General features: G+C 46.0%; 1 protein-coding gene across 4 annotated transcripts in view; it reads right to left on the reverse strand.

The window, feature by feature from the left end:
• Positions 1–12,849, reverse strand: part of RPTOR (regulatory associated protein of MTOR complex 1) — a 135,903-nt gene that overhangs the window by 23,098 nt on the left and 99,956 nt on the right. For all 4 annotated transcript variants that reach the window (XM_068654649.1, XM_068654647.1, XM_068654651.1 and 1 more), the window contains 4 exons: positions 9,460–9,563; positions 8,044–8,227; positions 6,561–6,671; positions 1,020–1,125 (listed from right to left, as the gene is read on the reverse strand). In XM_068654649.1, the coding sequence (XP_068510750.1) occupies positions 1,020–1,125; positions 6,561–6,671; positions 8,044–8,227; positions 9,460–9,563 (505 nt within the window). The remainder of the gene's footprint in view (positions 1–1,019; positions 1,126–6,560; positions 6,672–8,043; positions 8,228–9,459; positions 9,564–12,849) is intronic.

Genomic DNA, 12,849 nt, shown 5'->3' on the forward strand with positions numbered 1-12,849 from the left:
GAGCACAGAGCAAGCCCAACCAAGTCCAAAGAAATACTCGCTCGTGTTGCCCCCTCCTTTTTTTTTTCCAAAAAAAATAAAACAAAACATACTTTATTCAACTTAAAGTATTTTGATTTAGCTTGCAAATTATTTATTTAATCTTTTGCTTCAGTTCTTTTAGATGCTAGGTTAACTTCCAAATGAAAAATGTATTTTCCACCGAGACATTAAAATGATAGCTAAATACCTTACCCTCCTCTCTTCAGAACGGTTTGTGATTCACAAACAGTTTGGGGATCCCTGAAACTGCATTTTTGGCACAGTATGAATTCATCACACAAAACTGCAAGCTCAAGAGACGTTTACTCAGTTCTAGTTAGTTTCAAAATGCATCCATTTAATCTAATTTTCATTAAAGGATTCTAAGTCTATCTTAATTCTTTCTACTATTTCAGAATTTCATTTTTTTAAATGAATGCTGGCACCGCAGTTGCTCAGGTCAAGCAACCAAATATGAACGCTGCCTAGAAAAAAAATGTAACTTCTTCAGGCAAGCACGAACAATCCCCTTTCTTGAATTCAGAAAGATCCCCCAAGCCATTTCCTGGGCTCCAGTTTCATTTCCTTATTATTCTGGCTTATGATGTGCTGCAGTTTCATGACATTACGCTGCCCACTGTGCCGACTGGAGCCCAGCAAACCTCCGGAGAACGAGGTTGCCCCAGCAAAATTGCTTTTCCAACTACGCCTGCCTCAGCTGGTGTCCCAGGGGAGGACCACGAGCCACCCAAACGGCTCTGCCCTCTGGGAACCCTCCAGGGAGGACACAGGGAGCTGTTGCTGCTGCCACCACCCAGCCCGCGCCCCTCGAGGCACCAGGCAGGAGTCGTTTCGGTCACAGGGTGACTTGGAATTTGAGTAAATCCCCACGTTAAAATAATTCTGGCCCAACCATCGCCTGGTAAAGGCATGATTAATGGGAGTTGTGCTAGGAGCCCCAGGAGGCTACCTGCAGCATGGGGAAGAGGGAAGCTCACCCTTCTGGATGATCTTCTGGGCTTGCTTCCTGACCCGAGCGTTGCGCAGGAACCGCCACTCCCTCTCCTTGCGGATCTGGCTCTCCAAGTCATGTTCTTCTGGGATCTTTCAGTATATCAACACGTTCACAAAACAAAACAACAGTAAATCAAAACTCCACGTATTACTCTTGATCACGGTTCATATGCATGCATGTCAGACCAAAAAAAAATATATTTTTAGCATCTCCAGGCAGTGAGTGGAGGAGCTCATGGGATCTTACGCTTTTAAACACTTAAGCATCTTTCTGATCTAAACCTTCCCATCATCTGTAAAATCTTCCCCTTTCCTTTTGCTGCCCTATATTTTGCTTTGTTGTTGAGCCACAGGCATTTCTCCGCAGTGAGTGACAGGGAGTTTCTAAAGAGCTACGCGCATTCAAATCATTCATCTGCCACCGCAGCACGCAGGGGGGGTTGGCGAGGAACCCCCTCCTGCTGCACAGTCATTACACTGCTTGGGGAGGGAAGGAGCTGTAAGTCTAATTTCAGTGCAATACAGATTACTCTGCATAAAACTTTTCATCTGAAAGCATCACACAGCAACCCTGAGATGAAAGAGGGCACACGGCTTTGATACAGGCAGAAAGCTAAGAACACATCTTAAAATCTGTCCTTACTAATAGACTGCTGCAGGCCAAAAACTGCATTGCTTTACTGTTGAATCCCTGAGATGCTCAAGTTACAAACACCACATTTACTAGTAATGACAACTGTTTTAGTTTCCCAGACCAGAATTGTTTGCAAGAAAATGATTCCTCTGTGTGATCTGGGCTTGATTACACACACTCCTCCACCTGAAATTGGATAGAGGCCCTGAGCAGTATACAACCATTCTGACCTATTTTATTATATTTATTCACACTCCATAGCTCCAGGCTTCTGCCTGCTAACACGGCTTTCCTGCAAAATCTGTCCTCGAGCCAGAAGAGCTGGGGCTGCATTCTGCAGGCAGCGGCACCACCGGCAGCTCCTGCCAGGGCCTTGGCAGGCAAGGCAAGGCAAGATGCTGCACCGAGATCATGGGTTCTCGTGTCCTTAGCCAAAGTACGGGATCAAAAGGAATAAACTCACATGATTTCATCCCCAAAACCACTGCAGGAGATATAATAAGTCTTTTTTTTTTTTTTTTTTTAATGCTTAAAAAATATCTAGGACTAGTAACGTTACTGCTCCAGAAACATCCTTGGATCAATTAAGAAGATGAGCTAGCTTCCTTTGATAAAGGAAGCTACGTCTGTGCCAAAAGGAGTAAGTCTTGGAGAAGGGAGACATAAAAGACCAAGTCTTTTGCTCCTTCCCTCTTCCCCACACACACACACTTTTTTCCTGAACAGGAAAGCACTTACACCATCTGCCACTATTACACACACTAGCTTCAAAATGTACTGTGCTCTGGAAAACAACTATTACTGAGCTGAATCGCTGCCTCTTTAAAATAAGAAGCCTACCGTACCTGCTAAAAAAAAAAAAAAAAAGTACTGCTATTTCAGTTTTTCAAGAATACGAGATTTATTAGAAAGGCGATGACAGATGACCAATAATGTAAAGCAATAAACAAACCTAAGATAAAATACATCAAAGGAGATTTGAGAGTAGCGAGATTACAGCTACACCTTAATGAAAATCTGGCTTCTCTGGGAATAAATTAAAGGCAGACCTAAAAGGCCAGAGGAAGAGGAGGGCATGAAGAGAATGAAAAATCTTCCCAGAGGCACCCAGCAGCTTTCCCAGCTCAGGACTAAGAAACACAGAGCCGTGCACCTGAGCAAGGAGCTCTCCTATTTTCTTGCAGATAAAGAATATCAGCTTAAAGAAGCTGCTGGGTGGAGAAAAAGAACTTTTCCGAGAACTTTTCCCATTCCCATGCAGGGTTTTGTTAGGACTGTGCCACAATCCGTGAGAATACAACCCCACAGAACAGCCACAAGGGGACTCGTGGCAAAGCAGCACAGGACGCGTGTGTAAGGAGAGCAGTGACCTCCAGCCCAGCTGCTGCAGGCTGCAAAAGCAGAAATTATTCAGAGGAGCTGGCTGTTTAGGCTCATTATTCATGTCTTCGCCTCCCCTCCCCTCCACCTCGTATTTAGGCATTAGAAAGTCATTTTAGTAAACAACAGCCTGGTTCTGGCTGCTGCTCAGCTCTCCTCCAAGCAGAGCTCCCCGAGGTACGTGGGAGGCACAAGCAGCGCTGCCACGAGGATCGCCCCACGCCGCCCTTCCCAGCATCTCCGAGCTCCCACCCAGACACAAACCCACTACGCCTCCGAAACCTCCCACCGGGCAGTGTCACCCGCAAGCTAACCGAGTTTCTGCTTGTTTTTAATGCTTTGTCTCTCCCTCTCGATACGGAGGTCAGCGTTGGGAGGGGAGCAGGGAATATTCAGCAAATTGCAGCTTTTCCCCCCGTAACGTGGCTGCAGCAAGGCAGGCTCGGCTCCCCAGCAGGACTCTGAACGATGGCCAAGACGTAGAGCAGTGAGAGTGCTGAGGGGAAGGCTGGGATTTTTCAGGAAGGATTTCTTATGTAATTCTCACCTTCCAGGCTCCTTCCCAGCTCCTGCCTGCATGTTCTGCCAGTCCTGGAAATAACAGATGCTGGCTCCCGCTCCCCTTGACTCAGGGCTTCCTGACAGCTGGCAACACGGCTTTCCTGTGCCGCTCGGGCCAGGGCCGCCTGTGGTTAGCAGAGCAGCCTTTTGCCACACCGGGCTTTTAGGAAGAGGAATGACTTCAGTAGCAATCGGAGCTGTGGTAGGTATTTGTTTTCCCTGGCACACTGAGAATTTACAATGCAGCATTTTCTTTCTCCATTTATTTGATTAGATAATCGATAAATCAAAATTGGTATCATGGCTTGAAACTCAGCCAGTGATTTACACTGGAAATTAATCCCTCAATCTTTCCAGTGAAAGCATTCTCAGAGCAAGGTCTATGAAGCAAAACTAAATTCATAAATTAAATATGACTAAGATGCACTCACAGTCATTTTATGTTTATTCATTACAGGAATAGTTGTCTTGTCTTTCCCTGTTTACGATGGGAGGCAGCATCTCCAAATGAAGCACTGAAATTGAACATCAGTGTCATCCTTTTCCATCAGGACTCGGTAGACTTTACTCTCTGCCTTTTTCATGAGCCTAAAGTTCCCCAAAGACAGCAGCCACAAGCCGGGGCTGTTTGTTCCTTGTTGCAGCAGGAACAGATTCTAGGAAAGGAGCACTCGATGGAAACCCAGCCAATACCCCAGTTACGGGATGGCCAGTCCTGCCTGATTACATAAGCAGCAATCAAGCAATGACAAAGGAAGCTCTAGCAGAGGGACTTCTCCCCGTCCCTTGCACACACACCTCCCACTCTCATTACGAAGTTGCCCGCATTTCGCTATCAGTCAGCCTAACGTGCAAGATTTTCAGCAGGAAGAACTCCATGTGGCCTCTTAAAGCTGCTTTACAAAAGTAATGGGGAAATCAATTCTCTTCCTTGCTTCATCAGAAGACACAGCTTTGCTTTTGCTCAGACTTTACCTAAACCACTGCTGCCGAGGACAGCCTGTGCTCAGAACGCACAACCCAAGGCAATGAACGTTACCAACCAAAAACACTTACGGGAACTAAGAGACCCTTTCATGTCACATATGCTGCTCCTCCAGCTGCTGTAGGAAAAGCTGAAGAGACAGATCGCTGCACACGTGGCAGGCGTGCAGATGTAGTCTGGGGCATCCGAATCCTCACGGTGACGCACGGAGCTGGCTGGGGCTCACCACGGAGCAGGGAAGCCCGAGGTCTCCATTGCCGTGATTCCCCCTCCCTGGCTTGTATGTATTAGGAGGGGAACGCTCCATATGTTTTCTTTCCTCCCCCAAAGTAATTTTCTCAATTTTATGCACACGAAGTACTAAATCCACACACGCAGCTCCCCATCTACGCGTTGAGACCGCGTTTTGATTGTCTGTCAACCGTGATTTACCGTATTAATAAAGACACCCCTCTTTTTCCTTAGAAAGTAGACAAATGTTTTTAATAAGAACTAAGAGACGGAACAGCATCCTCCTCCTTTTCTTGTACTCTTTTCTGGACTTGAATAAAGACACCAAAACTCATCTTGATGAGAGAAAACCCTAGTGGAAAGCTTGACCGAGCCCCACAGGCCAGATGTATTTTTCTAATGAATTATTCTGCTAATGGTATCAGAAGAAAGTGAATTTCAGCAGCAGCTGAGGAAGTATCAGGCAATCGCTTTACCATCTAGTTTTCCCTTCTGGTGTTTCTCTAAAGAAATCAAAGCTACACAGAAACCTGGCTGCCGTGTCATCGCTTTCTGCTATCCTCAAACTTGGGGGCAATTACCTCACCTCATCAGCAAACTATTTACATACCCAAAGGCTGGAAGGAGCAGTAACAGATGGCTCAGTGGCAATTCTTAGATGAGACAGCACATAAAACGCACAATTTCTTTGTATATTCTGAAGATTTTATATGCAGCCACCGATATTTAACATCCACAGCTGAGTTGCTCAGGTAGTGGTGTTAATACAGGCTGGGCACTATTTTTCACATAAATTGTAACACCTCCAAAAAATTAAGCTGAAAGTTTGGTTACGGTTTGTGCTGCTTGAATCCCAAGGTACCTGCAGGTCTGTTTCATTGTATTTACTTATAATAAGGCAAGATTTACTGCTTGTTTTGATTTCATACTTAAGATTGAAACCTGATCTTTGGCTAAAAGATTCCGGGAATTTAAGTTTCTGTTTCCAGTCATTGACAATCTTTGCTCATCTCTGAAGAGCAATGTTTTGTTTTATTGTTGTTGTTGTTTTTTTTTTTTTTCCTAGAACAAGGCTTTAGTGCATCTCTCACTTCACATAAAACCACCTTAGAGTTATCAGAACACACTCGCTTTGAAAGAGATCTCAATGGAGATTTGTCATTATCACCCTCATTCTTTGCTGTAACAGGATTCTTTTTAAACTTTAAAAAGAATAATGATGCTTCTAAAGTTTTTCTCAGACAGTCATGCAGACTCCCAATAACTCTAATATTCTCAATTCTAAGCTAAAGGAGTCAATATTTATACCACCTAAAAAAATCAGTGATTTCTTTTTTCTTTTTTTTTTTAAACTTAATACCATTTTCAATAGAAAGACAAGCATAACATCTAAAACTCTGTAATGCAAATGTGCAAGACTAGCGGATCTGGACCAAGTACAAAACCTCTCCTCGTTTTTACATTTGTTCTTGAAAGTATTCCACAGGTGCAGGGTTTTAGCCCTGGGCTCCTTCCCTAGCAGTACATTGCTGTCCTGTCTGTCACTGCCTGTTCTTGCTACCTCTGATAGGGGCTGGCCATGCAGCTCACCAAAGTCCATTCCTTTCCCTCCCCGGACAGAAGATAAAAGGAGGGGAAACAGATTAAGCCACCAGCTGACATAAGGACACCGGCACCCCAACCTTTCCAGAGCTGCAGGGCCACAATACAGAAAGCATGCACGGAGAGGATTACCTTCATGACTGGCTGAGCAAAATACTTCGCACTCCAGTCACAAAACCCCGTCTGCACTGTGGCTGAAATGAAACTTTTGTGTCCAACGGTATCATCAGCATCGTCAGTAGTCTGGTGAGAAAGAGAACAGGATGTTATCTCACGTTCATCCCACTTACACGGGCAAAATGTATACACAATAATATCCCAATCGCCTTTGGCAGATCCCTGGGCAGAAAAAAAAAAGCTCAAACACATTGCCAAGGATATGAAATTTCCTACACAGCTTTAAGATCACTGTAATTACACTGACTGTTCAGAATGCACAAACTACCTCATCTGCACAGCACACAACACAATCAGGCTACCATATAAATCAGGGCTGAAGCATCAGCGTATCACAAAAATGAAGTCCTGGGACAAGTTTTCTCATGATCTCCCAAGAATGTGGCATGAGAAACCATGGCACAGTGAAGATGATTCAGGGTGAAGCACCACAGGACATAGCAGAATATACCTGCTGCCTTTTCCAGTTTTCTCTCATAGAGCAAGCACCAGAAAAAAACTGGAAATGCTCTGAGAGAGAGGTAAACACACAACGACTGTCAGATGGCTGAATCCTGAACACTGCCCACTGGTAAGTACAGCCTCTGCCTTTCAGTGGTGGCCGTAAGCACACGAGTGTGCTTGGACTCAACCATGCTCGTCTGAGATGAGTCATCTGAAGCCATCTGAAGGTGACATTCAGACTCCTTTGTGCACGCTACAGGACTGCTCTACTTGGCAGCACATCAGTCCTTCATGCTTCTGTAAGTGGAAAAATGCCCAGTATCCGATGACTGTCTTTGGAATACTGAAATGGCTGCAAACCCCCTGCTGGCACGTGTGCTGAAAAAGTTCCTCCCAGAGGTTCCTGCAGCTCTCAGCTATCAGCTGGCTTCCAGCAGAGTCACCTATAATAAGCTTTGGTCTTCCTAGTACTAGTCTGGGCTTACACCAGCCCTTGTGCACAGGGAAGAGGGGCTGCAAAGCACGGAGTGGGGTCAGGACTGCTGTAATGAAGGGGAATATTCTGGCACAAGGGCATCTAGCAGTATCTCAAGAGGAACGTTGATCTGTATGGTGAAGGAAGAGGAATCTCCCCTTTATCATCCTCTATTCCTGCTTTGCTGAGGTTGGAGAAAAAGCATCTGACGGTCACAGATCTGGCTGTGCGTTATCACTCAGGCAGACAAATGCTTATGAAAGAATAAACAATCAACTCAGATTAAACACTACTCGGTGGCAGCAGAAGTGAGTAATGTCCTATCAAAGCCATAAAACAAAATTTACTCTGAAGAAAAAAATAATCAATTTTTATTTTCTTGGGTAGAGGAAGCTAACCTGGTGTAAGAAGGAGCTAGAAGCTAGGAGAAAAGACATGCAGAAATAAAACACAAAGAACAGAATGCGTAACAGAGCCCAGTGGAGTAAGGAAATAGAGCTGAAAGGAAAGTCTCTTTACCTGTTCTGGTCCTTTGTCAAACATTTTCCTTGTTCTGGGGAATTGGTGGGAGTGGGGAGTGTACTGAACCCCCATGTTGCCTACATTGGCAGGTCTTACGGATGTGATGTCCCGACTGACCGGCTGTTTTGTCACATCATTTGTCAAGCTGGAGCTGCTTGTACTAGTGGTTGGAGGTGACCCTCTACAAATGGAAAAAGAGTAAAAGGATTTAGATAGCTGTGGACATGAGACTTGCCCTCATTTTCAGAACCTCTCTGATAGGTATCCTCCTGAAACCTGGCACGTCTCAGCAAACTGCAACCCTGACATGTTTCTCACCCTTGAGAATCAGCCTGCTTTTCCACAAGCAGAAGGCAAATCAATGGTCTCTCGCAGGAGAAACAATGCTGACCCACCGAACACGGAGGGCAGAGGATAACACCAGCTCCATTACCATTACCTGCTCCACTGCCTTTACTCTTGCATGTGAATTAGGCTACTTTTTTGCTTTGTTTCTTTATTACACGATTTGTACTTCCCTGCTGTGTTTCCTCTACAAAAGAAAAACAAAACCAACCAAACACAATCCTTCCCCCCCGCCTCCAAAACAGATATAACCCCCAAGAGTGAATCCTGACTGAGCCAACTCCAGATTCAGGCTGAGAAAGTCAAAATTCTGGGAACCTGTAGCTCCAAGAGTCTCGCAGCCACGCGTGACAGTGTGCGACCCAAGGCACACTGACGAGCAATTTTATTTCAGTGTGCTGATTGGGAGCCCTGTCAGCCCAGGGGAAAGTATTTTAATTTACATGTAAAATAAGATTTCTGCTATTGCACGGTTGCATAATACTATCAGAAGACATTAAAAACATCACCGTGCAGTTCTGGGCTCTCCTTTACAACCGTGAACCTTCCTGGTACATGCCGATTGTGAAGCTGCTGGATCTGAAGCCAGGTGTTTTCTCTCGGACAGCATGTTTTGGGAAGCAATCAGATTTTCAAACCCCAGCATTGCTCGTACCGTTATCTCACTGGAGTTTAGGCATCACTCACTGATCATCAGAAAACCCTGGCTTTTATCAGCTGAACATGCAGAAACAGATCAGACTTCAACGGGAAATTTGGATACCTCGCAGGTCAGGCCAGAGTGTGTCAGTAAAATCAGCAACATTTAAATTTTCCTTTCAATTCATCTGTAGCCAATTAGTGTGGCTTGTTGCTCTTTGTCCTAAGAAGAATAACAGGAAGAGACACCCCACCTTTCCCCAGAGCCTTTGTTTCTGAACATCTCACCAGCACTAAAACAAGAAGCTACCGAGACCTTTGCAAATTTAATCTCTCTGGTGCAGCTAATGGGGACGGCTGCTCAAGCGGGGCCAGGGAGCACCTAACCCCACTGTGGCAAAAGCCCTCGAAAGCGGTGCTTGAGCTTACCCCACTTGGTGGATGTGCATGCCCTTGTTGGTGGGGCTGGCAGGGGCAGACTGCGTCAGCGAGGAGGTGTCGAGGATGCGCTGGGGGCGAGCATTTACCGTTGCCTAGAGGAAAAAAACACAACAGGGTTGTGAACAGCCAGGGCTACGAAATACCAACTGCAGTTATTTATTATGCACTACAATTGCACACCTGGGGTTAAATGAAGTTAAGCTCTCTGTCAGTGTCTGTGGGTGTTTAAAAATGCATATGAAAAGCCACTGCACAGTTCCCAACTCATAAGATGATTTTCCTACTCTTTTAGTCTGACAACACTTACCAGAAAGTCTCCTTCTGTTGCTTACGGGGAAATAACTGACTAACACATCAGCCTCTTCCTTGCATCAGTCACAGCCCAAAATCTGGACCAGAACTTCCAAACACTGAGCCCGGGGGCTCTCCTTCAGCAACGAGGCTTGCTCTCCTCCCTCGCAATGGAGGGCTGCATTAATGCAATAATTTGCCAGCCCCAGCACCCGTTCTGACCCAGGTCTCGTGTTTGGGTCCGAGCTCTTCTCGTAAACCCGGCAGCTACGTAAAGCTGCCTCCCATTGCCTCTCCACCTCTCCTGAGCAGAGCCAAGCTTTTCTGGAGGCCAGCAGAAGATGCCCTTTCCAGGAACACCAGCTCCCATCTGCTCTCAGGAGGAAGGCAAGGGATTTGCAAGGTTGGGTAGCTCCAAGCTCTACAGAACACAGCCAGGCTCCTGCAAAACAGCACGCTCCCACCACCTACAAGAGACCTCTTTCTGCAAAAGCCCTTACAAATTTATTGTCCTGTCTCCTAGGAATGGCCTCAAATGCAAGCCAGGGGAAGGCAGAAAGGAGTGAACAGACAGCTCCATCAGCATCTTTCATTTCTCCAGGCTGAGCTGCTTGTGCTGCACAAACCTCCCCTCTGCCAAGGGAGAAACCTTCCATTGCTGTGGCTTCCCTTCCTTCTCTTCCACATCACCCTGCCTTCTCTGTTTTTTTTTTACATATTGAAATAACTTAAGGGAAACCCATCCTGGCATCAAAAACCTGGAGGGACAATTACAGCTATCCCACGGGCAAGCTGACTTTTATCATCTCCTCAAGCGTCAGAGAAAATCCGCGTCTCACAGCACAAGAGCTGAGCAAGGCTCTGAGGTGCCGACACCGGGGCTTGCTTCCAGCTGAAGCTAATCCAGGCAAGATAAGACTAGCAGCTGCCGAAACACCGAGCATACAAGAAGAAAAAACTGCATGTGAGGTCTCGGGGAAGCCAGGCAGCTAACAGGCCCTCTATACCTCAGTGCCTTTACATCCCGTGCAAACAGCAGCATTTCCTCCGTGCTTCACGCCCCCCGTAGTGCTGCAGAGTGAAATGGGAGGTGTGTGTGCTGGGAACACGGCCTGCCTGCCCCTCCTGGGGCCAAAAGGTCTTCTGAGACACCCTACTCCTCTTCTCTCCAGTGACCCAAGGAGTTTTTCCCCTCCCTGGCTTCAAGAGGATTCGAGCCCTCCTGGCTGTGGGTTGTTTGGCCTGGCACAGCACCCCTGCAGCACGGCAAACACCGGCTGGTTTTGGCTGAGAAGGCAAATGCCACGACCTCCGGCTAGCCAGGCTGGTCCCTGAGCCAGCCTCCTCCTAAAAACAGGCTGAATTTTTGTGTTATTTCCTCCTCGCCGTATGGGGGTGAGGAGGGCCCTAAGGCTCGGTGAGTCAGGACTGCCGCGGGGTCTCCGGTGAGCAGCTGGCACCCCACGGGGCTGGCACCGGAGATCACGCAACGAGAACGGGAGGAAAGCTGAAGCAATTTAGCAACTAGTCACGGATTATTATTCATAACTAGTTTTAATTAGTCATCGGAGGCTCGGTTTGAAGATTCTTGCGGTCTCTGTCAGCTGAAAGGGGTCAGGTCACCTTGTTTCACAGCAGAGGGACAAGGTCAGCTAATGACAGCTTGTTGAAGGGGTAGACAGAGATGAATGTGACAGACAGCCTTCCTTTTTACTGGGAAAAAAACGAAAAAATATTCTTTTCTGCAAGCAGTGAGCAGTGTGTGAGGGCTGCAGTTCAGTGACATGGCAGCATATTTTGCTCCAGGCTGCAGCTCCCCATTTCCCAGGGATTTGCTCCTCTGCCAGGCAAATCATCTCTTTTCAGGAAGGGAATTGGTAATTCATAATTTTTCAAATTGTCTCCAGATAAAGAAAAGAGGAAAAAAAAGGGGGAGGGGGGCAGGGGGAGAGAGAGCACACCGTCAGAATTGCTTGCTTGTACTCAGAAAAGCCTGTACCAAGGGGTGATGTTGTTGGAGGAGCAACTTCTGGGATAGTTCAGCCTCAAGCCTTCCATTAAAAACAGCTGAATGAAGCAACCTGGGAGGAAGCAAACTTTCCTTAATTAATTTTGATTTCAAAAAGTCTTTAAAGGCCAACATTGCTTCCTGGGTCCTTTGTGTTTGTTTGCTTTGGTACAGATAAAAACCACGTTTTGATTTTTTAAAAGATCAGGCTGGGAAGGAGAGTTGTACCCTTGCAATCTGCACCATAAATATAAATCACAACACAGCAGCAATCTGTATGAGAACCAGCAATGTCTAATGAGCCCATGAAATAAAACTGCACATTTCCAACCCAGGAAGCGTGCACGTCTGTGCAACCTACTCACCAGCTGCTCAGAAAGACATCGCCCTATTTAAAGACCACTGGAGCTCTCCTGTACATAAGGATCTATATCCATGGCTCCGTTACACTGAATAGAAGTTGCCTCATTTGAAAACAAAAATTCCGTTTTTAGTTCACAGAGTGCCTTGCAAATGCCTATTTTACAAGTTCAGACTTAACCTGAACTTCACCAAACTCCCAGTCCTCTTGGTGTGTGGCGATGCTGATTTCTGAGGCTCTCATACCACGCCACTCTCCGTGTGTTGTCTGAACAGCCATCAGGGCAACCGAGTTGCATGACTAACACCTACCTTGTTCAAAATATGTTTAAAAATCATAAGGATTTAAAGCACAGCTTGGCAACATTTTGAGGCTAAATACTTAGTTAACCAAACACGGAGGTGGAGCACTTCTGATACCTTTCAGAACCATAAGCCTGTGGCTAATTTGTTCAGGTCTTTCAGCTTAAAAAGCCAACACCGGTAACAGGCAATGCCATACAAATTGCAGGTGTTTTGTTAATACAAGAAACTCTCAGATGTCCAAGTTCCAAAATGAAGCCTCTCTTTCCCTAAATTTTGTATCAGCTAAAACAAGAGGATGAAACCCCAAATATCCAAGTTCTTTACCTAGGCTGAAACTGTGCATGTCTCTCTCTATAAACACGTGTGTGTATATTTCAAGAAAATCAACTTCAATTTCCATTCAAAACTAAAGC

The sequence above is a fragment of the Anas acuta genome, chromosome 18, assembly GCF_963932015.1.
Source record: "Anas acuta chromosome 18, bAnaAcu1.1, whole genome shotgun sequence".
Classification (NCBI taxonomy): domain Eukaryota; kingdom Metazoa; phylum Chordata; class Aves; order Anseriformes; family Anatidae; genus Anas; species Anas acuta.